This window comes from Littorina saxatilis, linkage group LG1, assembly GCF_037325665.1.
Source record: "Littorina saxatilis isolate snail1 linkage group LG1, US_GU_Lsax_2.0, whole genome shotgun sequence".
Classification (NCBI taxonomy): domain Eukaryota; kingdom Metazoa; phylum Mollusca; class Gastropoda; order Littorinimorpha; family Littorinidae; genus Littorina; species Littorina saxatilis.
In genome coordinates, this window is record NC_090245.1 from 111,032,913 (window position 1) to 111,060,448 (window position 27,536).

General features: G+C 43.0%; 1 protein-coding gene across 7 annotated transcripts in view; it reads right to left on the reverse strand.

The window, feature by feature from the left end:
• Nucleotides 1-7,852: 7,852 nt before the first annotated feature.
• Nucleotides 7,853-27,536, reverse strand: part of LOC138949992 (SCO-spondin-like) — a 106,217-nt gene continuing 86,533 nt past the window's right edge. For all 7 annotated transcript variants that reach the window (XM_070321782.1, XM_070321798.1, XM_070321804.1 and 4 more), the window contains 7 exons: nucleotides 26,601-26,859; nucleotides 20,681-20,955; nucleotides 19,981-20,080; nucleotides 15,715-15,824; nucleotides 13,904-14,174; nucleotides 11,713-11,835; nucleotides 7,853-9,300 (listed from right to left, as the gene is read on the reverse strand). In XM_070321782.1, coding sequence (XP_070177883.1) covers nucleotides 8,927-9,300; nucleotides 11,713-11,835; nucleotides 13,904-14,174; nucleotides 15,715-15,824; nucleotides 19,981-20,080; nucleotides 20,681-20,955; nucleotides 26,601-26,859 — 1,512 coding nt within the window. In that variant the 3' untranslated portion in view covers nucleotides 7,853-8,926. The remainder of the gene's footprint in view (nucleotides 9,301-11,712; nucleotides 11,836-13,903; nucleotides 14,175-15,714; nucleotides 15,825-19,980; nucleotides 20,081-20,680; nucleotides 20,956-26,600; nucleotides 26,860-27,536) is intronic.

Below are 27,536 nucleotides of genomic sequence, written 5' to 3' on the forward strand. Positions count from 1 at the left end.
CTAAGAAAGAGAGAGAGACTAAGAAAGAGAGAGACTAAGAAAGAGAGAGAGAGAGACTAAGAAAGAGAAAGAGAGAGACTAAGAAAGAGAGAGAGGGAAACTAAGAAAGAGAGAGAGACTAAGAAAGAGAGAGAGAGAGAGAGAGAGACTAAGAAAGAGAGAGAGAGAGAGACTAAGAAAGAGAGAGAGAGACAAAGAAAGAGAGAGAGAGACTAAGAAAGAGAGAGAGAGAGAGAGAGACTAAGAAAGAGAGAGAGAGAGACTAAGAAAGAGAGAGAGACTAAGAAAGAGAGAGAGAGAGAGAGAGAGAGACTAAGAGAGAGAGAGAGAGACTAAGAAAGAGAGAGAGAGAGAGACTAAGAAAGAGAGAGAGAGACTAAGAAAGAGAGAGAGAGAAAGACAAAGAAAGAGAGAGAGAGAGACTAAGAAAGAGAGATAGAGACTAAGAAAGAGAGAGAGAGAGATACTAAGTAAGAGAGAGAGAGAGACAAAGAAAGAGAGAGACTAAGAAAGAGAGAGAGAGAGAGAGAGACTAAGAAAGAGAGAGAGAGAGACTAAGAAAGAGAGAGAGACTAAGAAAGAGAGAGAGAGAGAGAGACTAAGAAAGAGAGAGAGAGAGAGAGACTAAGAAAGAGAGAGAGAGAGAGACTAAGAAAGAGAGAGAGAGAGACTAAGAAAGAGAGAGAGAGAGACTAAGAAAGAGAGAGAGAGAGACTAAGAAAGAGAGAGAGAGAGACAATGACAATGACAATGACAATTCTTTATTTTACGAGGGTAACAGAATAAGCATTGGTATACTTTTTTGCATCTGGCCCTCGCCCTAAAGAGGGACTAAATCTACTATTTACATAATTAGTAAAACAGTATAAGTTTATGTACATAAGTGCATTATATGAAACATTGTAGTTTATAAATGTTCATGACAAGGTGCAAAGTAAAAATTTGCAAGTCAATTAGAGTCAGAATACTATATGCAATAGTACATCAACTCTGTAAGACAATGGATATTATGCAGAACATCATAATTTCGTGAACAAAACAATAAATCAAAAGTGAGTGACTGTGTCCCAAAGGACATAACAATCAAGAATATACTATTTTCATTAAATGGGATATATATTTGTTTTTGAAAGAATCTGTGCTGGTAGCTTCCCGTAAGGCATTCGGAAGAGCGTTCCAGAGACGGCCACCTGAATAAACTAGACTAGACTTAAATAAGTCTATCCCAGGAAGAGGAGTGTTAAATTTCATAAGGTGGTGTGAATTCTTCAAAGAGAACTTTGAACAAATGGTTTGGGGTAGAGTTTCGGATATGATTTTATGCATAAAGATTCCTTTGTTAAAAAGCAGTCTTGACTTTAGATGTAAGATCCCTATATGTATGTAGTCTAACTCTGAGGGTAGTGTGCTTTAGTAATACTACTTTTAGCGCTCTTTTATGTAATCTGCTGAGTGGTTTTAAGGAATTTTCACTTGCGGAGTCCCATAGAGTGGATGCGTAATCAATAACAGATTGAATATGAGCAATGAAGAATAACTTTCTGGTTTGGCAGTTCAGGAAGTGTTTAATTCTAGATAATAGATACACTTTCTTAGACACCACTTTACTAAGTTGCTCTATGTGGGTTGACCAAGACAAGTTGTTATCGATATTAACACCCAGCAGTTTGTGATGGTCGACTTTTTCCACTATTTCACCATCTATCATTAAAGCAGGACCAGCTGAACAAATATTCTGGCGTTTTTGTCTTGTTGTTATGACCATATATTTGGTTTTCTTTGGTTTAAGAGACATATGGTTTAGTTCAGTCCACTCTGTCAACTGGTTTAGACTCTGTTGAAGTGATTCTGATAAGCGAGTTACATTTGTGTTGCTGGAGTGAATTGTGGTGTCATCTGCAAAAAGTTCACATACATTTTGAATATGTAGGGGGAGGTCATTAATGTATATAGAGAAGAGGAGGGGTCCTAAAACCGATCCTTGTGGTACACCGTATTTTACTTCTTGCATGCTCGACGCCGAGGCGTTTGTTAGTACAGTCTGTTGTCTGCCGGTGAGAAATGAACTAATAAGTTTGACAGTTTTGATTCCGACGCCATACAATGCAAATTTTCTCAGTAATAACGTGTGATCAATAATGTCAAAGGCTTTAGCAAAATCAACAAAAATGGCACCACAGAATTCATTGTCGTTTATTTTCTCCAGCCATTGATCAACAAGAGAAACTAAGGCAGTATGGCAGGAATGGTTAGCTCTAAAACCCGATTGTTTAGGGTGAAGTAAATTGTTTTGGTTAAGATGCATTAGAATATGTTTATTAATGTGTTTTTCAAGTGGTTTTGATAAAACAGACAATATTGAAATTGGCCTATAGTTTGATGGGTCTTTTTTATCACCTGATTTAAACAGAGGAATGACTTTAGCCTGTTTCAGGGCGACTGGGAAATAATTTTTGTCTAAACAAAGATTATAAAGGTAAGTGAGTGTTTCAGAAATTACAGGGGCTGACAATTTAAGAATCCTACCATCGAGGCCGTCGATTCCCCGGGAGCCTGTTTGCTTAAGGTGTGTAAGTGCGTAAAAAACTTCAGGTACTGTAAGTAGAGGAATATTCGCTTGACTTGAAACTTGTTTCGACTCACAATATTCTTCTAACACTTTCAAATTGTTCAAATTGGATTTGTCATTTGTAATAATTTTTTCAGCTATTTTAGAAAAATGCGTGTTTAAATCATCAGGGGATATGTCCTTAACACAACTTGAATGACTGGCAATCGTTTTATTTGTAAGTTCATTTATTGCTTTCCATATATTCTTTGAATTTTGCTTTGATGACGCTAGGTCATGAAAGTACTTAATTTTTTTTGTTCGTTTAAGTGAGTTTACTTTATTTCTCTGTTCTCTATACTCTGCTTCCTTGCCAACTGATTTTAGGAAATCACGATGGCCAATAGCATCTTGTAATTCAGTATCAAACCATTTAGGTTTTACTATTTGCTTGACTCTCTTAATTCTCCACGGGGCATGTTTATCGTATATTTCTGTAAAGACATTTATCCAGTGTGTTATTGCATCATCAGGATCCGTATAATTATAAACATCAGAGAGAGAAGAATTACTTAAGTCTACAAGAAAAGCGTTCTCGTTAAATTTAGTAAAGGAGCGGTACTTTACTGTCTTGTGACCAACTTTGGGGATTTTTACACCCTTTCTTGACCACGTGAGACAAACAGGAAAATGATCACTACAGCCGCTGGTTGGAACACAAACTTCTGCAACGTTACGGGTGTTAGAAACATAGACATGATCTATCAAAGTGCTTGTAGATGCAGTAACCCTAGTAGGGGTGTTCACGACTTGTTTGAGATCATAAAGGTTGAACATATCTAACCATGGTTTATTTTGTTTTAATAAATCAATGTTAAAATCTCCTAAGAGAATGGTTTCTTTTGATTCTAACAAAGCAGCATCTAACATATGTGAACATTTGTCCGTCCAGTTTACACGTTCTGCTGGATTTCTATAGCAGAAACCAATAAGCATTGGAGGTGCCTTTTTTAATTTGACCTCGATCAAGACGGATTCCACAAACTGTTCTAAATGTGTTAAACGTGTGTAGGTCAATGATTCACTTATATACACAAGCAATCCAGTTTCTTTACATTGTTGGGGGTTTCTGCGTACAACACTGTAACCTGGAACACAAACCTCAGAATCCGAAATCGTGTCAGATAGTCTTGATTCTGTAAACCCCATAACATGAAAATGTGTTCCTGAGAGACAAAGAAAGAGAGAGAGAGAGAGACTAAGAAAGAGAGAGAGAGAGACTAAGAAAGAGAGAGAGGGAGAGACTAAGAAAGAGAGAGAGAGAGACTAAGAAAGAGAGAGAGATACTAAGAAAGAGAGAGACTAAGAAAGAGAGAGAGAGAGACTAAGAAAGAGAGAGAGAGACTAAGAAAGAGAGAGAGAGACTAAGAAAGAGAGAGAGAGAGACTAAGAAAGAGAGAGAGAGAGACTAAGAAAGAGAGAGAGACTAAGAAAGAGAGAGAGAGAGACTAAGAAAGAGAGAGAGAGAGACTAAGAAAGAGGGAGAGAGAGAGACTAAGAAAGAGAGAGAGAGACAAAGAAAGAGAGAGAGAGAGAGACTAAGAAAGAGAGAGAGAGACTAAGAAAGAGAGAGAGAGAGACTAAGAAAGAGAGAGAGAGAGACTAAGAAAGAGAGAGAGAGAGACTAAGAAAGAGAGAGAGAGACTAAGAAAGAGAGAGAGAGACTAAGAAAGAGAGAGAGACTAAGACAGAGAGAGAGAGAGACTAAGAAAGAGAGAGAGAGAGACTAAGAACGAGAGAGAGAGACTAAGAAAGAGAGAGAGAGAGACTAAGAAAGAGAGAGAGACAGACTAAGAAAGAGAGAGAGACTAAGAAAGAGAGAGAGAGACTAAGAAAGAGAGAGAGGGAGACTAAGAAAGAGGGAGAGAGAGACTAAGAAAGAGAGAGAGAGAGAGACTAAGAAAGAGAGAGAGACTAAGAAAGAGAGAGAGAGAGAGACAAAGAAAGAGAGAGAGAGACTAAGAAAGAGAGAGAGAGAGACTAAGAAAGAGAGAGACTGAGAGACTAAGAAAGAAAGAGAGAGAGAGACTAAGAAAGAGAGAGAGAGAGACTAAGAAAGAGAGAGAGAGACTAAGAAAGAGAGAGAGAGACTAAGAAAGAGAGAGAGAGACTAAGAAAGAGAGAGAGAGAGAGACTAAGAGAGAGAGACAGAGAGAGAGACAGAGAGAGAGAGACAGAGAGAGACAGAGACAGAGAGAGAGACAGAGACAGAGACAGACCTACTTGACAGGGAAATAAGTGTGCGACACGGGCGCTTTCGCTTTCATCGCGTTTTTTTGCACTCTTTTTTTTTTTTTTTGACAAATGTAATAAGAAGTTATAGGATCGGCCCCTAAAAATAGGGTAGGTCGGGTTACCGTAACCACACCTATTTTTTTTTTAGGCCTAAGCCGAAACGGGGTTGTTTGGTTCTATGTAACAGTTCGCGATCGCTACGACGTTCAGGTTGGATATGCCGTGTAGCGAATTTCCATGTTGTTGTTTTTCTAGCCAATTGTGTTCTTGGCTGAAAAAGAAGAATTTAAAGGGAAAGTAGAACCTTTGTAAAGAAAGGGGGAGGTTTGGGGGATGTTAACGTTATTATTGCGCAGCGCTGACTGCGAGGCATTTCGGTTGCAGGCTCTCTATCTCCTCTTCGCTCAAGTTCATCACTTAAACCTGTCCCTTCGACATCCTCGTCTTCCCTGCTGGTTCTCGTCTTGAGTCGTCCCGACTGCCTGCTGCTAGGTCGGGGGAACCAGTCAAACATCAACTGAAGTCCACCATGCGTTGCTACGTCAGCGAGGGAACCGTCATCCAATGAAGCTGCATGATGACAGACCTAGCCACGGGCCGGACTGATGGACTCGCTCAATGAAGCTGCATGATGACAGACCTAGCCACGGGCCGGACTGATGGACTCGCTCAATGAAGCTGCATGATGACAGACCTAGCCACGGGCCGGACTGATGGACTCGCCCTTTGAAGACACTCGAATGTCACCAAGAATTAAGTTGAGTTGGCATTCCTTTGAACTCGTACGCCATACCCCCTTCTTATTTCAGGTGTAATCGAAGGGTTCGATGTGAGCTAACGTTATACCGATTCTTACATCATAATTATGATCTGTTTGTCTTCATGTGATTTAACTTGTATATGTTCAACTTCCTGTGTATAAACTTGTTTCTGTACATTTCGCGTTTGAGTCCTTATCGACTTTATTGTCGATGTTGGTTGTGTATGTGTGTGTGCCTGCTTGCTTGGCTAGAATTACAATTACCACTCGGCCTCCGGCACATGTTGATAATCCATTTTCTCAACAGTCAGCATTTAACTTATACTAGACTGCGCTCTATTCAGACATATCACTTGGCCAGTAATCCCTTTATGAGTCTCAAATAGAGTTTTCGTGGAGATGTTTTGTATTTCATTTTGCCTTGATTTCTGGAAAAGAGGCACGTGTGTATTGCATTGTCTGTGTGCGCGCACGCGTGTGTGAGTGTGTTCGCGCGCGCGTGTGTGTGTGTGTGTGTGTGTGTGTGTGTGTGAGAGATAGAGAGAGAGATGGAGAGAGGGAGAGAGAGAACGAAAGCGCCTCATGTTTCAAAGAATTAAGAAGGGTTTTTCTATCCAAAAAGCTATTTCATTTGCTTATGTGTGCCTTCAGAAACAAATTAAAATGTCGTTAAACATTAACGCTCATACTACCTTTACGTTCTACCAAATGCTGGTGTGTTTGCCAAGGCGTGTGGGTACGGTGCTCTTGCTCTCTCTCGCTCTCTCTCTCGCTCTCTCTTTCTCTCTCCGTCTGTCTCTCGCACTATATTGGTAGTTGCCATTTCACTGTGATCTTTGTTTTTCTTCCAAATTATGAAACATTTTATTCATTGATGTACAACAAAATTACCAATGATCAGATATGTCCTTGTATAAAACACAAGGAACGCAAAAACAAAGAAAATACTTTAGGCACGCGTGAACAGGTCAAGACCTCTGGCACAAGTAACATACGTGTAATTTATTTACAAACACCCTTTGGCATCCGTACCACCTTTGCCCACTTCAAACCAAAATCAGCCATCCGTGTACATGGAAGTCAGCGCCCACAACAATGTCCAAGGACTACAAAGAAGCGCAGAGCTCCATGCTACACTAGAAGTACCGGTACTGACCGAAGTACGGAAGTCCATTTTGCAGGAACAAGACAAGTAACAAGCAAACGCACAAACCAGCATGGAACTACCGGAGTACCGGCCGGAATACAGCACTAGTAACAAGCAAACGCACAAACCAGCATGGAACTACCGGAGTACCGGCCGGAATACAACACCAATAACAAGCAAACGCACAAACCAGCATGGCACCGGAATACAACACTAGTAACAAGCAAACGCACAAACCAGCATGGAACTACCGGAGTACCGGCCGGAATACAGCACTAGTAACAAGCAAACGCACAAACCAGAATGGAACTACCGGAGTACCGGCAGGAATACAACACTAGTAACAGGCAAACGTACAAACCAGAATGGAACTACCGGAGTACCGGCCGGAATACAACACTAGTAACGAGCAAACGCACAAACCAGCATGGAACTACCGGAGTACCGGCCGGAATACAGCACTAGTAACAAGCAAACGCACACACCAGCATGGAACTACCGGAGTACAGCACTAGTAACACGCAAACACAAACCAGCATGTAACTACCGGAGTACCGGCCAGAATACAACACTAGTAACAAGCAAACGCACAAACCAGCATGGGACTACCGGAGTACCGGCCGGAATACAACACTAGTAACAAGCAAACACACAAACCAGCATGGAACTACCGGAGTACCGGCCAGAATACAACACTAGTAACAAGCAAACGCACAAACCAGCATGGGACTACCGGAGTACCGGCCGGACTACAGCACTAGTAACAAGCAAACACACAAACCAGAATGGAACTACCGGAGTACCGGCCGGACTACAGCACTAGTAACAAGCAAACACACAAACCAGAATGGAACTACCGGAGTACCGGCCGGAATACAGCACTAGTAACATGTAAACGCACAAACCAGCATGGAACTACCGGAGTGCCGGCCGGAATACAGCACTAGTAACAAGCAAACGCACAAACCAGCATGGAACTACCGGAGTACCGGCCTGAATACAGCACTAGTAACATGTAAACGCACAAACCAGCATGGAACTACCGGAGTACCGGCCGGAATACAGCACTAGTAACAAGCAAACACACAAACCAGCATGGAACTACCGGAGTACCGGCCGGAATACAGCACTAGTAACATGTAAACGCACAAACCAGCATGGAACTACCGGATACCGGCCGGAATACAGCACTAGTAACATGTAAACGCACAAACCAGCATGGAACTACCGGAGTACCGGCCGGAATACAGCACTAGTAACATGTAAACGCACAAACCAGAATGGAACTACCGGAGTACCGGCAGGAATACAACACTAGTAACAGGCAAACAGACAAACCAGAATGGAACTACCGGAGTACCGGCCGGAATACAGCACTAGTAACATGTAAACGCACAAACCAGCATGGAACTACCGGAGTACCGGCCGGAATACAGCACTAGTAACATGTAAACGCACAAACCAGCATGGAACTACCGGAGTACCGGCCGGACTACAGCACTAGTAACAAGCAAACACACAAACCAGAATGGAACTACCGGAGTACCGGCCGGAATACAGCACAAGTAACAAGCAAACACACAAACCAGAATGGAACTACCGGAGTACCGGCCGGAATACAGCACTAGTAACATGTAAACGCACAAACCAGCATGGAACTACCGGAGTACCGGCCGGAATACAGCACTAGTAACATGTAAACGTGCAAACCAACACATATCAGCAGAAGCAGGGACTGTCACATGTATGTCAGTCTTGCATTCACAGGGAACGTAGTCTGCAGAAGTGCCAGCCTGCAAGCAACAACATACGTAAGCACAGTGGCTGACACCGTAGCCACAGAGGTGTCTGGCATCACCGGCACAATCATCGTGCAAATGTTTAGACCTTTGAAAACCTCACAATCATGTCCACGGCCGGAATGTGCTGAGGTCAATCCCAGGGACAGTAGGTCAGTCCACTCCAGGGACCAAGTGTAGAAGTAATTTTTCACCAACGGCCTAACACTTTTCAGGCCTAACACTTCTCCTTGCAAAGTCCCTGTGGTTGCTGAGGCGATTCCAAATGTCTGTTAGTTGAAACACTGGCTGCTACGTCCCACCGGACGTGAATTTGGTGTCGGTTGTGTTCAGAAAGGCGGTGAATTGCCTGAAATGTGCGCTTAAGGCTATCCCATCTAACCATATCCTGTTTCGCCAGGGGCGTGATAGCGAATATCTGAGCCAGAAAGGTCTGAATTAGCGGTACCGCCTGAGGTAGTAGTACCGTCTGAGGGAGTACCGCCCGAGGGAGTACCCACTGAAGGAGAACCCCCCGAGGGAGTACCCCCCGAGGAAGTACCGCCCGAGGAAGTACCCCCCGAGGAAGTACCGCTCCAGGAACTGTTGGAGCCGGCTGATGACAAGCGATAGGAACTGGCTGACTCAATATCTTCTTCATCCACAGGCATTGGAGCTCTGTTGAGCAGTCCCATTGGAGGGCCGCTACTCAGTGTGCTAGCAGTGCCCGTGGATGGGACACTGCCGAAAAAGGTTCTGTGAACGTATGTCCCTGAAACCAACAATGTTTAAATATATTCCAACAACGATTTAAAACAAAGTGTTATTATAAATATAACTAGTAGTAATAGTTGTTGTAGTAGCAGTAGTAATAGCAGTAAAAGTAATAGTAGTAGTAATATTCGAAGTGGTAGTTGAAGAAGTAGTAGTAGAAGTGGTAGTAGTAGGGGAAAGGAGGGTAACTTGGACCTTGTGGTTAATTGAACCAGCGCCAATTCTCTAAACGCTCATTGTGTATAAGAAGCGATCATTTCTTTTGTGTGACAGATTTCGAGCTAGAACATGCAGCATTGGAAGTCGACTGATTCGATTGACTGTCCTATGTACATGCAGCAGACGACAGCGTCAGTTCAGTACTAAAACAAAAAGTGTTAGCATATTTCAGAACAACAACGATGTAAATAAAAATGATGCTTGACCCTAAAATTCCCTGCGTCGAAAAGCAGAAATGTTTTTCTGACAGATTTTGAGCTAGACAATGGAAGTCGACTGATTCGATCGACTGTCCTTTCACGCAGCAGACGGCAGCGTCAGTTCAGTACCGAAATGAACGGCTTTTGCATAGTACAGAACAGCAACAAGGTAAATAGAAAACGCGAAGGTTTCAAAACATTCTTACCATGTAATCATAGCACCAACTTCCCAGATTAATGCATGACAAGAAATAACATGCCCACTTTATTATTTGCAAATGAGCAAAACATCGTGTCACTTTGACATCAGGGGACGTAACTGAATTGCGTGGGAGTTGTTTATTAATCGAGGGTCATCAAATCGTAAAATTGATGGTCGGCGACAACACTTTTAATACCCGCGACATTTGGAACTGTTGCGAGAAGTTTGCAATTCATGGCAAAGCCGGTGTCACGAAATACAAACTCTGCTGAACAATCCCTCTCAATGCGGTCTATGCGCATGCGCCAATCTTGGACGTTGGGGTTATGGTTATGGTTAGGGTTAGGGCTAGCAATCTGCTCGACTGTTCACGACCTGATTAATCTTCCCATGTAAGCGCATGCGCGTTGACCGCATTGAGAGGGATTGTTCAGACAGTGTTTTTATTTCGTGACACCGGCACATACAAAAAAGCAGATCTAACTCGACCGGTGTAACACGAAATTTTTACTCCACAAAAACTTTACTCCGGAGTAAAAATTTCGTACGAAATTCTTACTCCGAGTAAATTTTTCGTACGAGAAAAGAACTCCCCAAAGCATGAAAAAAGTACTCCCTCCACGACATTTTTACTCCCCATTTTTTTTTCTCCAGTAAATATCTCGTTCGCGAAAATGGGATGCAGGCGATGGGATAATGCCAATATGTGATCTCGTGCAAACGAATGTCGCGCTACCCTCCCTCCACCCCTTCCACCACCAAGACTAACAGGGGACAAGGGAGTACACATTTCGTACACCTGGCATGGGAAGTTAAATTGCTCGTGTTAGGGTGAAGTAATTTATTCGGTTTTTATTCGTCAGGGGAGTAACCTTTTTGTACGAAATGTTTACTCCGAACTCCAAACTCCGCACTCACCTGTCGTGGGGATTACATTTTTTTTTCGTAAAGGGAGTAACATTTTCGTACGAAATGTTTACTCCGGAGTAAAAAATCTCGTGGGAGTAATTTTCTCGTGTTACACCGGTCCACAGTTATCCATTTGCCTGCAGAAAAGTGTGCCTTGTCAAACGTTCTAATCTCTTGTAGTTACTGACAATATCGTTATTGAAACAATCACAGTGTGCTAAGAGATTTTTTTTAGCAAATCTTGAAAATACTTAGTGAACTCAGTGGTACGATTTGCTCTATAAATCTCTTAGCGCACTGTGATGTCTCAAAAACTTAAATAATAATAATACCACCGTAAATTGACTTGTAAGCGCACTGTGATGTCTCAAAAACTTAAATAATAATAATACCACCGTAAATTGACTTGTAAGCGCACAGTATGGAGCAAACTTCCTCCCACTAATTTGGGTCAAAAACTATGTACAGAGTATAGTACATTGTAACGCCAACCCCCAAACGTGTCAACATAATTGTTTCTAGTTAATTCCGAACCTCTTCACAAAATACCGAGATATCATTCGAGTGAATAATTCGAGAATTTATAACGCGCACATATCTCACCACAAGGCGACTCAAGGCGCACTCATACATATTCTTTCGCGTTTACAACTCAAGCACACTCATATGCACTTACGCATAAATTACATGAAGATGACAAGACAACATCACAAACAGAGGCAATGACAAGACTAATGACAAGATGTTGCAATCCAGTCATACTGTTGAGTTCATTCTTTTGCCATTGCATGCAGCCTCGGGATAGTCATGCACAAAATTGAAACAGGCGGTTGGGTGCGCTTTCAAAGTAGTTTATAATAATAGAAAAATAAATGCTTACCCTCTGTTTTGTCTTTTCTTCTACAAGCCAACGCTAATAATGCAACCAGGAGAAGACCACATAGAGATCCTAGACACGCCCAGAGGATGTAGTTATCTTCGGTCTTTTTCGAGCTCCCTGAAACTGTGACATTAATATAACGGTCACCAAACAAAAGAAGTGTGTAATATTTCACAACAGTAGCTTCATACACGTTTAAGAAATTGATACTTTTCCACTTGATGACGAATACTCGACTTCGTCATGACCTTCAATTCTTCAACACTTGAGAATACTGCAAACGGCATCCCAGACGACAGTACTGTTTCCATACGCGAGTGTAGCTTCCATTGGAAAGTGGCTTGCTCATGGGGCCTGTCAATTTGAATTATGAAGGACAGAGTTGTGTACAGAGAAGACAAAGAGAGCGTAAAGAACAAACTATTCGCGAATTCAGACGCAGAAAGACGTCATCAAGAAATCGATGCTTACAAAAATACAGACTGTAACGTAATTCGTACATACCGAAATGTCATTCATAGTTGTTCGGTAACTTCCGTGAAAGACGTAGATCTCTCTATAATAGTGGCTTAAGTGGTAAGCCTTTTCAAAGCTTGAGTACGTAAAACGTGTTTGTTCTCTCCTTTGTTGAAGCTGTGAGACATACACACTGGATTAGTTGATGTCTAGACATCGACGTGATCTCGTGTGGAAGAAAAAGTCTGTCACACGAACAAGTCTGAATAGCAGGTACTATCCTGTTTTCAGCGAAGCAATAGGGTTCGATATAGTGACGTAGGCGAGTCGTTATACTTGTTCGAGTCAAAATATCGGACCATATCAGTGCACTGAATGCACAATAGCGTTTATATTGCCATTCTGGCCTAGATATGGGGTTATAAACTTGCAAAGTAGTAGCTTCGATGCGGTTGATTTATAACGTTAGCGCTTAATTTCCTTAAACACTGCTGCCCTCTCGCGGCCGAACAATAGAGCATTCATACTCAACACAACATCAAGTTTAAGCGTTTTCCTTGTGAAAATTACAACAACAACAACAAATTAACAACTAGGAAGAGCGATAGGCCAACGCTGGATGTATTTTGTGTGCTTTGCTTCACCATTTTGACCGACCAAACGTCCTTTTCAATTGAAGTATGATAGAGTTGGAAAGACCGTCTGATACTTCTCTGTATCAATTTGTCAGTCTGCTTTTCTCTCTCATCAGACCTTTATCAAGCACTAAAACAGTCCCACCTGCCCTCAACTTCAGCTACCCTACTCACCAGGGCCAGTGTATAAAAGGATCGGTGTTTTTTTTAATCATTTTTATTGTTGACTCACATGCGAAGCAAAAGTGAGTCTATGTACTCACCCGAGTCGTCCGTCCGTCCGTCCCCCCCGTCCGTCCGGACGTCCGTCCGGACGTCCGGAAAACTTTAACGTTGGATATTTCTTGGACACTATTCAGTCTATCAGTACCAAATTTGGCAAGATGGTGTATGATGACAAGGCCCCAAAAAACGTACATAGCATCTTGACCTTGCTTCAAGGTCAAGGTCGCAGGGGCCATAAATGTCTAAAAAACAGCTATTTTTCACATTTTTCACATTTTCTCTGAAGTTTTTGAGATTGAATACCTCACCTATATATGATATATAGGGCAAAGTAAGCCCCATCTTTTGATACCAGTTTGGTTTACCTTGCTTCAAGGTCAAGGTCACAGGAGCTCTTCAAAGTTGGATTGTATACATATTTTGAAGTGACCTTGACCCTGAACTATGGAAGATAACTGTTTTAAACTTAAAAATTATGTGGGGCACATGTTATGCTTTCATCATGAGACACATTTGGTCACATATGATCAAGGTCAAGGTCACTTTGACCCTTATGAAATGTGACCAAAATAAGGTAGTGAACCACTAAAAGTGACCAAGAGCCAATAAGCACCATTGTACTTCCTATGTCTTGAATTAACAGCTTTGTGTTGCATGACCTTGACCTTGGGTCAAGGTCACATGTATTTTGGTAGGAAAAATGTGTAAAGCAGTTCTTAGTGTATGATGTCATTGCTAGGTTTAGTTATTTGACCTTGACCCTGACGTTCAAGGTCATGTAAAGGTCAAGGTCAAGCATGTGAGTCGTATGGGCTTTGCCCTTCTTGTTTTCTATTTTTAAGGAGGGGGGGGGAGGGGGGGGGAAATGTACTTACTTTGTTGGCCAAGCTTGGTAATGTTCTGCAGTCCCGAACTGTTCGTAAAGGCTTTGCCGTCAACCACGACGAAGCAGCGGTAGTAGCGGCCGGAGTATTCGCCCTTCATCTCCGCTAGGGTCAGCGAGGAGGAGTAGATGGTGAAACAGCCGTGCTCCGGGACCGTGGTGTTTTTGGTGATGGTCAGGTCCGCACTCGACTCGTCCACGTTGGTCCAGTCAGCGTCGCTCGGGTCCGAGACGGTGGTGTACTGCCATACCCATGTTGGTGTCTTGCAAAACACACATACAAGAGATAGTTGAGTGGTGTACTGCCATACCCATGTTGGTTTATTGCAACACATACACACAGGAGACAGTGATGTACTGCCATACCCATGTGGGTTTATTGCAACACATACACACAAGAGACAGTGATGTACTGCCATACCCATGTTGGTTTATTGCAACACATACACACAGGAGACAGTGGTGTACTGCCATACCCATGTTGGTTTATTGCAACACATACACACAGGAGACAGTGATGTACTGCCATACCCATGTTGGTTTATTGCAACACACACAGGAGACAGTGGTGTTCTGCCATACCAATGTTGGTTTATTGCAACACATACACACAGGAGACAGTGGTGTTCTGCCATACCAATGTTGGTTTATTGCAACACATACACACAGGAGACAGTGGTGTTCTGCCATACCAATGTTGGTTTATTGCAACACATACACACAGGAGACAGTGGTGTTCTGCCATACCAATGTTGGTTTATTGCAACACATACACACAGGAGGCAGTGGTGTTCTGCCATACCAATGTTGGTTTATTGCAACACATACACACAGGAGACAGTGATGTACTGCCATACCCATGTTGGTTTATTGCAACACATACACACAGGAGACAGTGATGTACTGCCATACCCATGTTGGTTTAGTGCAACACATACACACAGGAGACAGTGATGTACTGCCATACCCATGTTGGTTTATTGCAACACATACACACAGGAGAGAGTGGTGTACTGCCATACCAATGTTGGTTTATTGCAACACATACACACTGGAGAGAGTGGTGTACTGCCATACCAATCTTGGTTTCTGGCAACACACACACATACACACAGGAGAGAGTGGTGTACTGCCATACCAATGTTGGTTTATTGCAACACATACACACAGGAGAGAGTGGTGTACTGCCATACCCATGTTGGTTTCTGGCAACACACACACACGGGAGACCAATTGCAGCAGTGCTGCTATTGTTCGCGCTCTTTAAAGTTTGTAAGTCGTTGAACAAATAAACAAAAGATAAAAAGAAGAAAAAAAAGAAGAAACTACGAATCAAAGAACCAGCGGGTTTTTCATGACTAAGAGATACTAAATTGATGCTTAAATCCGATCTGATAATGGTTTTAAGAGATCACTCATAAGCATAGCTTGTTGTGCTTGAATGGTTGAACTGATCGTATGCGGCACTGTTATTTGAAATTCATTGGAATACATTTGTTTGAACCAAATAAATATGCTTCAGGAAGCTGGACTGACTTTGTCTTTTTTAAATATAATGGGGCGGGGGGGGGGGGGGGGGCAGCCACACATTAGGGGATAGAACAACAATTAATCAAATAGTTTAGTTTTATATTTTGTAGATTCCATCACTGGTTTATAGGATTTCGTCATCGAAAAAAACGACAGTACATATCGAAATTCACCAGGGATGCTCAGCCTACACTGTTTGTGGTATCTAAAGGGAGAGGACATCATTGAAACACATGTCTGATGAAAGAGAAATAACTTGATTCTGTACGTTACCTCTGCACTGCCGTCGTCGGAGGCTATAGTGGAACAATTGAAGACCAGTCGGCTGTCCTTATCCACCGTATCGTCAGCGTTGGTCGACAGTTTGCTGAGAAAGGGTTTCACTGAAACCACACTACATAAGGTCAGACGATCGCTTCATCTTGTCGACAGTAGCACAGACATTACAATGACAATGACAATCAACAATGACATTTTTTTAAATTTTTTTACGAGGGTAATGGTATACTCACAACGTGGTTCCTTTTTTTACGACCAGCCTGTTTTATCATTTGGTTTCGGTATTAAGATATTATGTTACGACTCTTGTGTGAAAGAGTCTGGAGACTCTTCCGGAAATAAAAGCATGGCCAAAGGCAACATCGAATGTGGAGTGGAGTTCAATCTTTCAGACAACAGTTACAAACTGTTACAAACATGTCCAGTTATTATTATTATTATCATATCAACAAACGCAGACATAACAAGGGCGACAAGTATTGAAAACATTTTTATGCGGCCAAAACCTTTCGATACCTCGGAAGACGCGCACACCATGAGTTTGGCGTGGACGGCGTGGCAAGAGGAACTCGAGGCATACGCGGATAGTTGCTGTGGGCTATTCGTTTTGCAGGATGGAGAGGAAAATCACCAACAAAGGAGAGCACTCATGTTATACACAGCTGGGAAATAGATGAGGGACCTTTGTAAAACATTGAGTAGGGGGTCCGAAGAAATACGACGAGTGCGTCGCGGCTCTGAATAGACACTATTTGGTAGCACCAAATCTAGCTTTCTAGCGTCGCCGGTTCGTAAACTACAATAAACTGAAGGAGAAACCGTAGGATAGTTCGTCAAGAGATTGAGGAAAAACACCGCATTCCTGCCATGGCAAACCTGTTGGACGACCTCATCGTTCACGCTCCAACCCTGGAGGAACATGACAGACGTCTGCGACTCACTCTTCAACGCTTGCTTGAAGCTGGCCTGACGCTGAATACAGACAAATGCAAGTTCAGAAAGGCGGAGATTGAGTTTCTAGGACACTAACTGTCATCGAAAGGTGTAGCCAACACAATAGTGAATGCTCGTGAGCCAAAAACTGTCAGTGAAGTTATAAGTTTTCTGGGACTTGCAAACTACTGTTCTAGATTCATCCCAAACTTCGCGACGTTGGCTGAGCCACGGAGACGACTGATAAAGAAGAATCAGCCGTTCCTGTTACGTGTGGAACCGAAGTCGTCGTTTCCAGCACTGAAAAAAGCACTCGCCAGTGCAGAGACGCTCAGGTTTTACGATCCAAAAGCGAAAACCCAGATTATTACTGACGCTTCAACAGTGGGTATTGCAGGTATCCTGGTCCAGGTGCAGAATGGCCTGCAACGTGTAATTTTTTTTCTTTCTCTTTCTAACCATCACTGAGCTCCCCGAGCCTCCACACACAGCGCAAGCACACTTCGATTCGAACGCTCACCGAACGGGAACATCCCGGCTGCTTTCTGTCGAGATTGAGACATTCTCAAAGAATGTATTCTCGTGGACTATCCGAACGGACTATCAGGCGCCTCGTTTGATGCTAGACCTAACTTTTAAAATCTAAATAATAAATTGACAGCTTGTTACACAAACATTCTTAAATCATAAAAGAATTCTTTTTTCATCAAAACAAGATCAGTGTACTGCAACGTGTAATCTTGTACGCCAGCCGCAGCCTTACAGGGGTGGAGAGACGTTACTCCCAAACAGGAAATAAGGCGCTAGCCATTGTATGGACCTGTGAACGTTTCCATCCATACTTCTACTGGCTGACAGATCACTAACCTCCGCAGACCATCTACTGACCACAATCCAAACCCTGCGCATTTGAAGGTGACTCCAAAATGGCCCCAGGCAAACGGTGAGGTTGAACGACAGAGCCTGTCCCTGGAGAAAAGGATGAAGATCGCCCAGGCGGAAGGGAGAGACTGGAAAGAAGAAATCATAAAGTATGTCGCTGCGTACCGAGCAAAAGCTCATCCCACAACAGGACGCCCGGCTGAACTTATTTTTGGATGTAAAGTTCGAACCAAACTGACGGCAGACGTGATGGACCAAGCTGTGCATGACCGTGATGCTGAGAAGAAAGGACTGACCAAGCTGAACACTATAATGACTAGCATGCTGTTGTCTCCCTTTGACCAGTTCATTGTATCTACGGTACCTATGTACTATCGGGGTTCAATGTTTGGATCAGTCATGCGCACTGATACTTCCGTACAGAGAGCCTGCCATGTGGTCACCGAATAAACCGTTGCACCTCACCCTTCTTGTGTTCGTTGGTTTTGTCCGCATAACAACCCCAAGACATTACATTTGGCGAGTGAGTCATTCTTCATAAACGTGAGTCATTCTTCTAAGAACTATGCAGCAGCCGAGAGCTATATCGATAACCGTTACACCAGTGCAACCGTTTGACCCACATGGGGAATCCGCCGCCGTGCACCAGCGCTGGGAGCGTTGGCTGCGAAGTTTTGAACTGTTTGCCGCTGCATCAGGGTGCAGTAATGACACGCAAAAGCGTCAACTTCTTCTACATTGTTCAGGCCCAGAAACTCAAGACATATTCTTTACGTTTGACCCTGAGCCAGCAGACTATGCAGCAATGAAGACTGCACTTACTGACTATTTCAAACCTGCTAGAAACGTGCCGTACCAGCGCCATCTGTTTCGCCAAGCAAAACAACAAGAAAGCGAAACTGTCACACAGTATGTCACTAGACTTCGCCAATTAGCAAGAGACTGCGACTTTGGTAATGGGACAGATGATTTCATCCAAAATCAGGTGATCGACAAGTGTTCATCAACTCCGCTGAGAACAAAGCTACTCGCTGAAAAAAACTTAACTCTGGCAAGATGTATTGAACTAGCTTCTGCAAAAGAGCTGTCTGAACAGCAAGCATCAGCAATTGCTGTTGACGAGAAAGTTTTTGCTGCTAAGCACTCATACAATCGACAGAAACAGCGACACCGTCCAGCACATCATGATTCATCTCCATCTTACAGTCAACATCGCAGTCAGAATCCAGCAGTCCAGTGTGATCGGTGTGGTTCAAAGACACATTCAGGTTCCGAATGCAGGTGTTCGCGTCAAATAACCTGCGACAAGTGTCGTAAACTTGGACATTTTGCTTCGATGTGTAAATCGAAACCAGTGAACAAACCTCCGCAGAATCGCCGTACCCGCAGACTTGTCCACTTTCTCAATGATGGTGACCAGACTAAAGACAACGTCGGCACGACATCAGAAGAGGAAGACGAGGACTATGTTTTCACGATCGCACCAGCAGATGGTACAGTAAAACTTCTCATCGAAGAAGAACCAGTCGAGATGATCGTTGACTCTGGAGCCTCCTGCAACATCATCAACTCTGCCGTAGCAGCCAAGCTGAAACGCCGAGGCCTTGAATTCGAGTCCTGCCACAGAACCATTCATCCGTATGGTTCACCGCCTATCTTCGCACTCAGGTGCACCACCGCTGATGTTCAGATTGCTGGTCGTACACCAGTTACTGCTGAGTTCCTGGTCATTCCTGGATCTTCACCTCCTCTACTTGGAAGATCGACGTCTGAAGCGCTAGGCGTTCTTCACATTGGCGTAAACCACGTTCGTCAAGATCAAGACCCTCTCAGTCAGTACTCAGGTATCTGTGACGGCATAGGGAAACTGAAACACTTTGAAGTAGCCCTCCATATCGACAAGACGGTGCCACCAGTAGCCAGAAAGCACAGCCGAATTCAGTTTCATTTGCGAGACAAAGTTGCAGCAGAACTCAAGAAACTCGAAACAGAAGATGTGATCGAGAAAGTTTCAGGACCTACAGAGTGGATGTCAAGAATAGTAGCCGCTCCGAAACCCAAAAATCCGAATGACATCAGAATTTGTGTCGACATGAGGGAAGCCAACAAAGCAATTCTCAGAACACGTCATGTTACACCCACTCTTGAAGAACTCGTCTCTGACATGAACAACGCCACTGTCTTTAGCAAACTTGACCTGAGATCAGGGTACCATCCACTCGTTCTCAGACCAGAGTGCCGCTACATCACTACCTTTTCAACTCATTGCGGACTGTATCGCTACAAACGTTTGAGTTTTGGTGTGAACTCTGCCGCAGAAGTTTTTCAGCACACCATACAAACTGTCATCGAAGGCATCACAGGTGCTCGCTAGCTATCATTCTGGCTAGCTGAGAACATAATCTGTGCAAAATACGGATAGAAGTGAAATCATGCTGCGCTTACCTTCCACTTTTAGATCCTTCTGCACCGTATCTGTTTTGGATGTAGTCTCCAGGCTGGTTTGTGCAGTGCAGAGGTACGTGCCTTCGTTTAAGCAGTTTGCCTGTCAATATTGAAACGCAAGAACTTGATTTGCCATTAGAACGTGTTAAACCTCAAGCAACTTACACAATAAACAGCTGTATGCCAAAAATATTTGCTTTAAATCATTTTGCAATCGAAAAAGCGGCAGAAGCAGATGTTGCTACTGCTGCTGTTGATGGTGATGGTGATGATAATTACGATGATAAGAAGAAGAATGAGGAGGAGGAGGAGACTGATGAGTCGGAGGGGGGGGTCCTGGCCTAGATAGGCCTTATCAGCCACCTCTTGGCCCACCGAACTGCACATCCACGCGTAGCATGAGCCTGCAGTCATCTTGGTCAACGCAGGATGAACAACAATAACCTCGGCACATAATGCCCTCTCAATGTTCCGGCACTTTTAGATCTTTGGCATTTAAGCAAAGACAGATAATTAAAACTCTGAAAGAAATATTACAACTGGAATAAAAACAAATGTGTTGATCAAATTATGTACTAGACATGAACACAACAATCGGTATTTATGTCGTTAAGTTATTGACTAAAGCTGAACATAACCAAACTGTTGCGGTTGAGGAATTTTCGTTTGCGTGAATATGTCTATCGACACCAAGACCTACCCTAAGGATTGTATAGGTGATAAGTCGCTTGAGTATCCCTCCACTGACACTGGTGTGTTTGACCTTGGCAATGTCCTTGACCTGCTGGTCATCGTCGGACAGCGCCAGTTGAACCGGACTGTCTGAAGAGTTGTCCCTCTTGGGGCGAAAGGTGAGAATGAGTGCGGACAGTGCGTTCTGACTGGGAGCCCCCCCACACATCACCTGGAGTGTCACACTGGCCGCGCTGCTCAGGGTCACTGTCTCTGGGTCCAAGGCCAGGCTGGCTTTAGACACTGCCACACGAGTAGGTTGTTAAATTACACCTAGACACTGCCACACGAGTAGGTTGTTAAATTACACCTTGACACTGCCACACGAGTATGTTGTTAAATTACACCTAGACACTGTCACACGAGTAGGTTGTTAAATTACACCTAGACACTGCCACACGAGTAGGTTGTTATATTACACCCATACACTGCCACACGAGTAGGTTGTTATATTACACCTAGACACTGCCACACGAGTAGGTTGTTAAATTACCCCTAGACACTGCCACACGAGTAGGTTGTTATATTACACCTAGACACTGCCAAACGAGAAGGTTGTTATATTACACCAAGACACTGCCACATGAGTAGGTTGTTATATTACACCAAGACACTGCCACATGAGCAGGTTGTTATATTACACCTAGACACTGCCACACGAGTAGGTTGTTATATTACACCTAGACACTGCCACACGAGTAGGTTGTTATATTACACCTAGACACTGCCACACGAGTAGGTTGTTATATTACACCTAGACACTGCCACACGAGTAGGTTGTTATATTACACCTAGACACTGCCACACGAGAAGGTTGTTATATTACACCTAGACACTGCCACACGAGTAGGTTTTTAAATTACACCAAGACACTGCCACACGAGTAGGTTGTTATATTACACCTAGACACTGCCACACGAGTAGGTTGTTATATTACACCTAGACACTGCCACACGAGAAGGTTGTTAAATTACACCTAGACACTGCCACAAGAGAAGGTTGTTAGATTACACCTAGACACTGCCACACGAGAAGGTTGTTAAATTACACCTAGACACTGCCACACGAGAAGGTTGTTATATTACATCTAGACACTGCCACACGAGTAGGTTGTTATATTACACCTATACACTGCCACACGAGTAGGTTGTTATATTACACCCATACACTGCCACACGAGTAGGTTGTTATATTACACCAAGACACTGCCACACGAGTTTGTTGTTATATTACACCCATACACTGCCACACGAGTAGGTTGTTATATTACACCTAGACACTGCCACACGAGTAGGTTGTTATATTACACCTAGACACTGCCACTCGAGTAGGTTGTTATATTACACCTAGACACTGCCACACGAGTAGGTTGTTATATTACACCTAGACACTGCCACACGAGTAGGTTGTTATATTACACCTAGACACTACCACACGAGTAGGTTGTTACATTACACCTAGACGCTGCCACACGAGTAGGTTGTTATATTACATCTAGACACTGCCACACGAGTAGGTTGTTATATTACACCTAGACACTGCCACACGAGAAGGTTGTTAAATTACACCCATACACTGCCACACGAGTAGGTTGTTATATTACACCCATACACTGCCAAACGAGAAGGTTGTTATATTACACCTGGACACTGCCACACGAGTAGGTTGTTATATTACACCAAGACACTGCCACATGAGTAGGTTGTTATATTACACCTAGACACTGCCACACGAGTAGGTTTTTATATTACACCTAGACACTGCCACACGAGAAGGTTGTTATATTACATCTAGACACTGCCTCACGAGTAGGTTGTTATATTACACCTAGACACTGCCACACGAGTAGGTTGTTATATTACACCTAGACACTGCCACACGAGTAGGTTTTTATATTACACCTAGACACTGCCACACGAGAAGGTTGTTATATTACATCTAGACACTGCCTCACGAGTAGGTTGTTATATTACACCTAGACACTGCCACACGAGTAGGTTGTTATATTACACCTAGACACTGCCACACGAGTAGGTTGTTATATTACAACTAGACACTGCCACACGAGTAGGTTGTTATATTACACCAAGACACTGCCACACGAGAAGGTTGTTAAATTACACCCATACACTGCCACACGAGTAGGTTGTTATATTACACCCATACACTGCCACACGAGTAGGTTGTTATATTACACCCATACACTGCCACACGAGTAGGTTGTTATACTACACCTAGACACTGCCACACGAGTAGGTTGTTATATTACACCCATGCACTGCCACACGAGTAGGTTGTTATATTACACCTAGACACTGCCACACGAGTAGGTTGTTATATTACACCCATACACTGCCACACGAGTAGGTTGTTATATTACACCTAGACACTGCCACACGAGTAGGTTGTTATATTACACCTAGACACTGCCACACGAGTAGGTTGTTATATTACACCTAGACACTGCCACACGAGAAGGTTGTTATATTACACCTGGACACTGCCACACGAGTAGGTTGTTATATTACACCTAGACACTGCCACACGAGAAGGTTGTTAAATTACACCAAGACACTGCCACACGAGTAGGTTGTTATATTACACCCATACACTGCCACACGAGTAGGTTGTTATATTACTCCTATACACTGCCACACGAGAAGGTTGTTATATTACACCAAGACACTGCCACACGAGTTGGTTGTTATATTACACCTAGACACTGCCACACGAGTAGGTTGTTATATAGCATGACTTTCCCTCTTTCTCTCTGTTATTCTAGTGAGAAAATATCCAGCGATATTTCTCCTTTGGCCTAAGGTTCGGCCTTGACCTAGGCAAAATAACTTGCGCAGCCGCAGTGACAAGTAAATGGAAACCTTGAAGGAAATTTACAGCTGCAGCACGTGGGTAGCACTCGCACAACGTTATCACTTAACGTTTATTTCGTGCGTAGTGTTCTTCTTCTTCTTCAGCGTTCCAGCGTAGTGTTAAAATTGCGCCTTGCCAAGACTGACACAAAATATAGTTCTACAACTTCTCCTTACCTTGTTCATGCCATATATATACGTGACAGCTCCGAATCATCATTGATATTACGTGGTATTTTGTCTCGACGGGGTGAATGAATATAATGAAGTCATTCTCGGCAGAGCCTCGAGTGACGTCATCATATTCATTGACCCAGTCTCGACAAAATACCACGCGATATCATGGATGGACGGAGCTGTAACTTATACATATTACACATAGACACTGCCACACGAGTAGGCTGTTTTTCTTGAGTGCAATGTTTGTGGTGAATGTTTTGTTCATGGTGTCTAAACAAAACTTCCGTGTGATCTGTTCCCCACACAGATGAATACCAAATCAAAGACTGATTTTGATATCCAAGTTGACATATACGTAACACACTTTTCAAACGTGAATCAGAGCTTCAAAGCTGTACATAATGTGGCGGGAGAGCCCTATTTGTAAAAAGTTTAATGTTATAGGATTAGATATTGAAGGTTCAGGACAGTCATTGCGCACATAGTCAATCTGTCACGCTATCGCTGGCCTCAGCTTTCATAAGAAGCGTGAGAATAGTTGGTATCGAAACCAAAAGTAGACGATGCAAGGGAGATAATTCCCTTCTTAGTTCCATGTTGGCGGCCATTTGTGTGGCGCTGATATGCTTTATCGGCATACAGGTTAATAAACATTGGTAAAACTTGACAAATGTCAAGTTAACCGACGTTTATTTGATGGACGTAATTTAGCAACCACAAGATGTTATTTTGGTTAATAACCGTAGCAGGAGTATGATGATTGTTCGTCGTGTTGGAAACAACTATCGCCGGACGAAATCATCGTTGGATCAAAAAGGATAGGAATCGTAAAAGAGAGGAGAGACAAGGTTTCTTTGATGAAGATAGTGTTGTAGGTTGCTTAAATATTACGAACAGTTATTAAAAGAGCGCTTGTTGTGATCAGCAAGTGTGAAGATAAAAGAAAAAGGACGGACTACATTGTCCGCGTAATGTTTTGAAAGTAGTGCGGTTAATGTTCTTTTTCGGTCAGCCAATCTGCCTCTGGTTCTGTGTGTTTGTTTACGTTGCCATGCAGATGGTATAAAAGACAGTGTAAAATGAAGTTACTACACGCATTAGGACGGGCTTTAGAACAGGATAGAATGGGTTAGAAGAAGGACATAGACAGAGGGCGCTTGGTTAGGGATTAGAATAGGGAGAGAGTAAAGGCAAGTTAGACTAGATCAAGATTTAGAATAGGGACAAGAAAAAAAGGAGACTCCGCATTCTTTCAACGGGGTAGCATAAGGAAATCACAGAGTAAAAGTAAAAGAACTTAGAGATTCTTACTACCTTTTCGTAAAGTCAGGATAGCATAGGCATAGTCAGCTTCAAAGGATAACCGCGCATGTTACTGGATTGTTTACTTCAAACACCAGTAAAGGTTCAAAAAGAGACATAGGAGAGAATTTCGTAGATAGCCAGAAGTAAACAACCGGACTGTTAGAACGTCGGCGTGCGTTTGATTGAACGGTCCTAAACTAGATAGATAGGTGGGGAAATTAAACACTGGGTGACCTGCGCAACTCTGGGGAAGCTCCTGTGTTTTTGGTGTCCCACCCGCCTTGCGCATGGTACTTTATAAAAGGGGGAAACTGGAATTAGGTTAGGGACAAAACACTTTGGTGACGAATATGGAGAGTCATTCATGACTCTGACGCTTTCTCACTAAAGTTAATATAGCAAATTCTGAGGTCTTAGACCATCCTTAAAACTTAGCCCAAAGAGGGAAGAACTGTTTCTCCCATTTAGAATTCCATTAAAGTAAACAGGGTAAAGAGAAATTCCTAGTTAGTCAGTCAGGGAACAAAAGATCCTGTATGGGATAAAAAGTAGCTAGCTCGACATGCGGAGTCTCGCCTTACGATAGGATTAGCCGGGGAAGGGAGACTAGGTGGCTTCATTGTTTTCTCAAGATAAGTTGCGCATTTTTGATGTTTGCCATGTAAAGGCTACCCGGGATTTTGTACCGATTTTGTATGTGAATTTATAATATTGCGTAAATTACGCTTGTTGTATTGATACATTTGTACACTTTTCTAACTAATAAATAAGTCTAATAAACTATTTTATAGAAAAGTGATCCCATGAAATTGACTCGGTTATTCGTATGAATGGTTTTCATTGTCACGTAAGTCGTCATTTCTTCTTGCATTCGTAGCCTTTTAGGAAGATAAGCTAACCCGGCAATTTTAGGTGAGAGAGGAAATATTAGGCGACAGACAGATTAGAGGTGCATGAACTAGGGGAACGAACACAACGCGAGGCAAAACTAGATACGGAAAAGAGTAAATAATAAGTGCACGCACTAGACAATAAATCTGCAGAGCTAAACAAAAGACGTACATTTTGTTTCTTATCTACAACTCTCACGGTTTTCCGCCGGGTAAACAAACACACAATCTACACAATAGGAAAACTGCTACAATAGTCTAAAATATAAGGTACGTTGATAATCGACGTGTTCCTAATAACAGCCAAATCTACAGCAAAAGCAATCACTGTCATGCCTGTCGTTAAAACTCAGTCAAACCAAAGTGTAGCTTGGAATTAAACTAGCAGGTCAGTTTGGAATCAATGCTAACAGTAAACATATTCGTCAAATCAGTAAAAAAAAAAAAAAGAAAAGGGAATTCAAATACAGTCAAGGGAGTCACCACACATGCAAACTAGAATGAGAGAGATGAGAGCAAAGCGAAGTGAGGTCAGAGCACCAAGTACGTCTTCACAGGACGGACTCCATTCGTTCAGTGACGTATTACCGCTCTCACGTGACCCATTCCTCTCGGAATTGTGGGAGATAAAACTGAGTCCAACCTGGGCTAAGCTTGGAGTCAATGTTGACGGTAAACTTGGCATCCTTAGTGTCGTTGTTGTAGGCTGTGCCGTCGTGCAGCAGGTAGCAGCGGTAGGTCCTGTCTTTGTCCTGTGGGGTCAGAATCAGCTTCAACCTCCGTGTCTCAGTCATATTGTCACAACTGCCCGGGGTTGCTGTTGCAACCTTCTCGACATCAGGACTGGACACTGCCGTCCATTCGCTGGAGCCAGAATCCTTTAGTTCCCATTGGATATCAATCTAGGCAGAAAAGGAAGACTTATTTACGTCTGATGACAACTAGCAGACATATTAATACATTAGACAAATATGTTGTGTGACAATGATGCAAAGCAGGGAGAGAGAGACAGGGGACGAGAGACAGGCAGAAGAACAAATATAGAGACTGAACTGTGGCGAAGAGCGAGAAGGTGAGAAAGCCATGGGAGAGGGAGGACAAAGGGAGAGTAGAGGGGGAAGGTGGGGGGGGGGGGTTGAGACTGAAAGAGAGAGAGAGAGAACTCAGAACTCAGAGCTCAGAACTTTATTACCAAATGATGAAGGTTTTAGGCTTAGCCTAATCTTCCAACATGTCTCGTGTACAGAGAATAAGTTTAAACGTAAGCAAATGACTGAGAGAAATGTATGTGCGTGTGCATGAGTTTGTGTATATGTTTGTGTGTGAATGAGTGTGTGTGTGCGTGTGTGACTTGGGGTGTGTGTATGTTTGTTAGTGTGTGTGTGAGAGAGAGAGAGAGAGAGAGAGAGAGAGAGAGAGAGAGAGAGAGAGAGAGACACACAATTGAATTGAACTTTATTTTACAAGGATTTAGATTTAAGGCTACGCCTTTTTTTACAATCTGTCCTTGGGACGCATAGACACAAGAGAGAGAGAGAGAGAGAGAGAGAGAGAGAGAGAGAGAGAGAGAGAGAGAGAG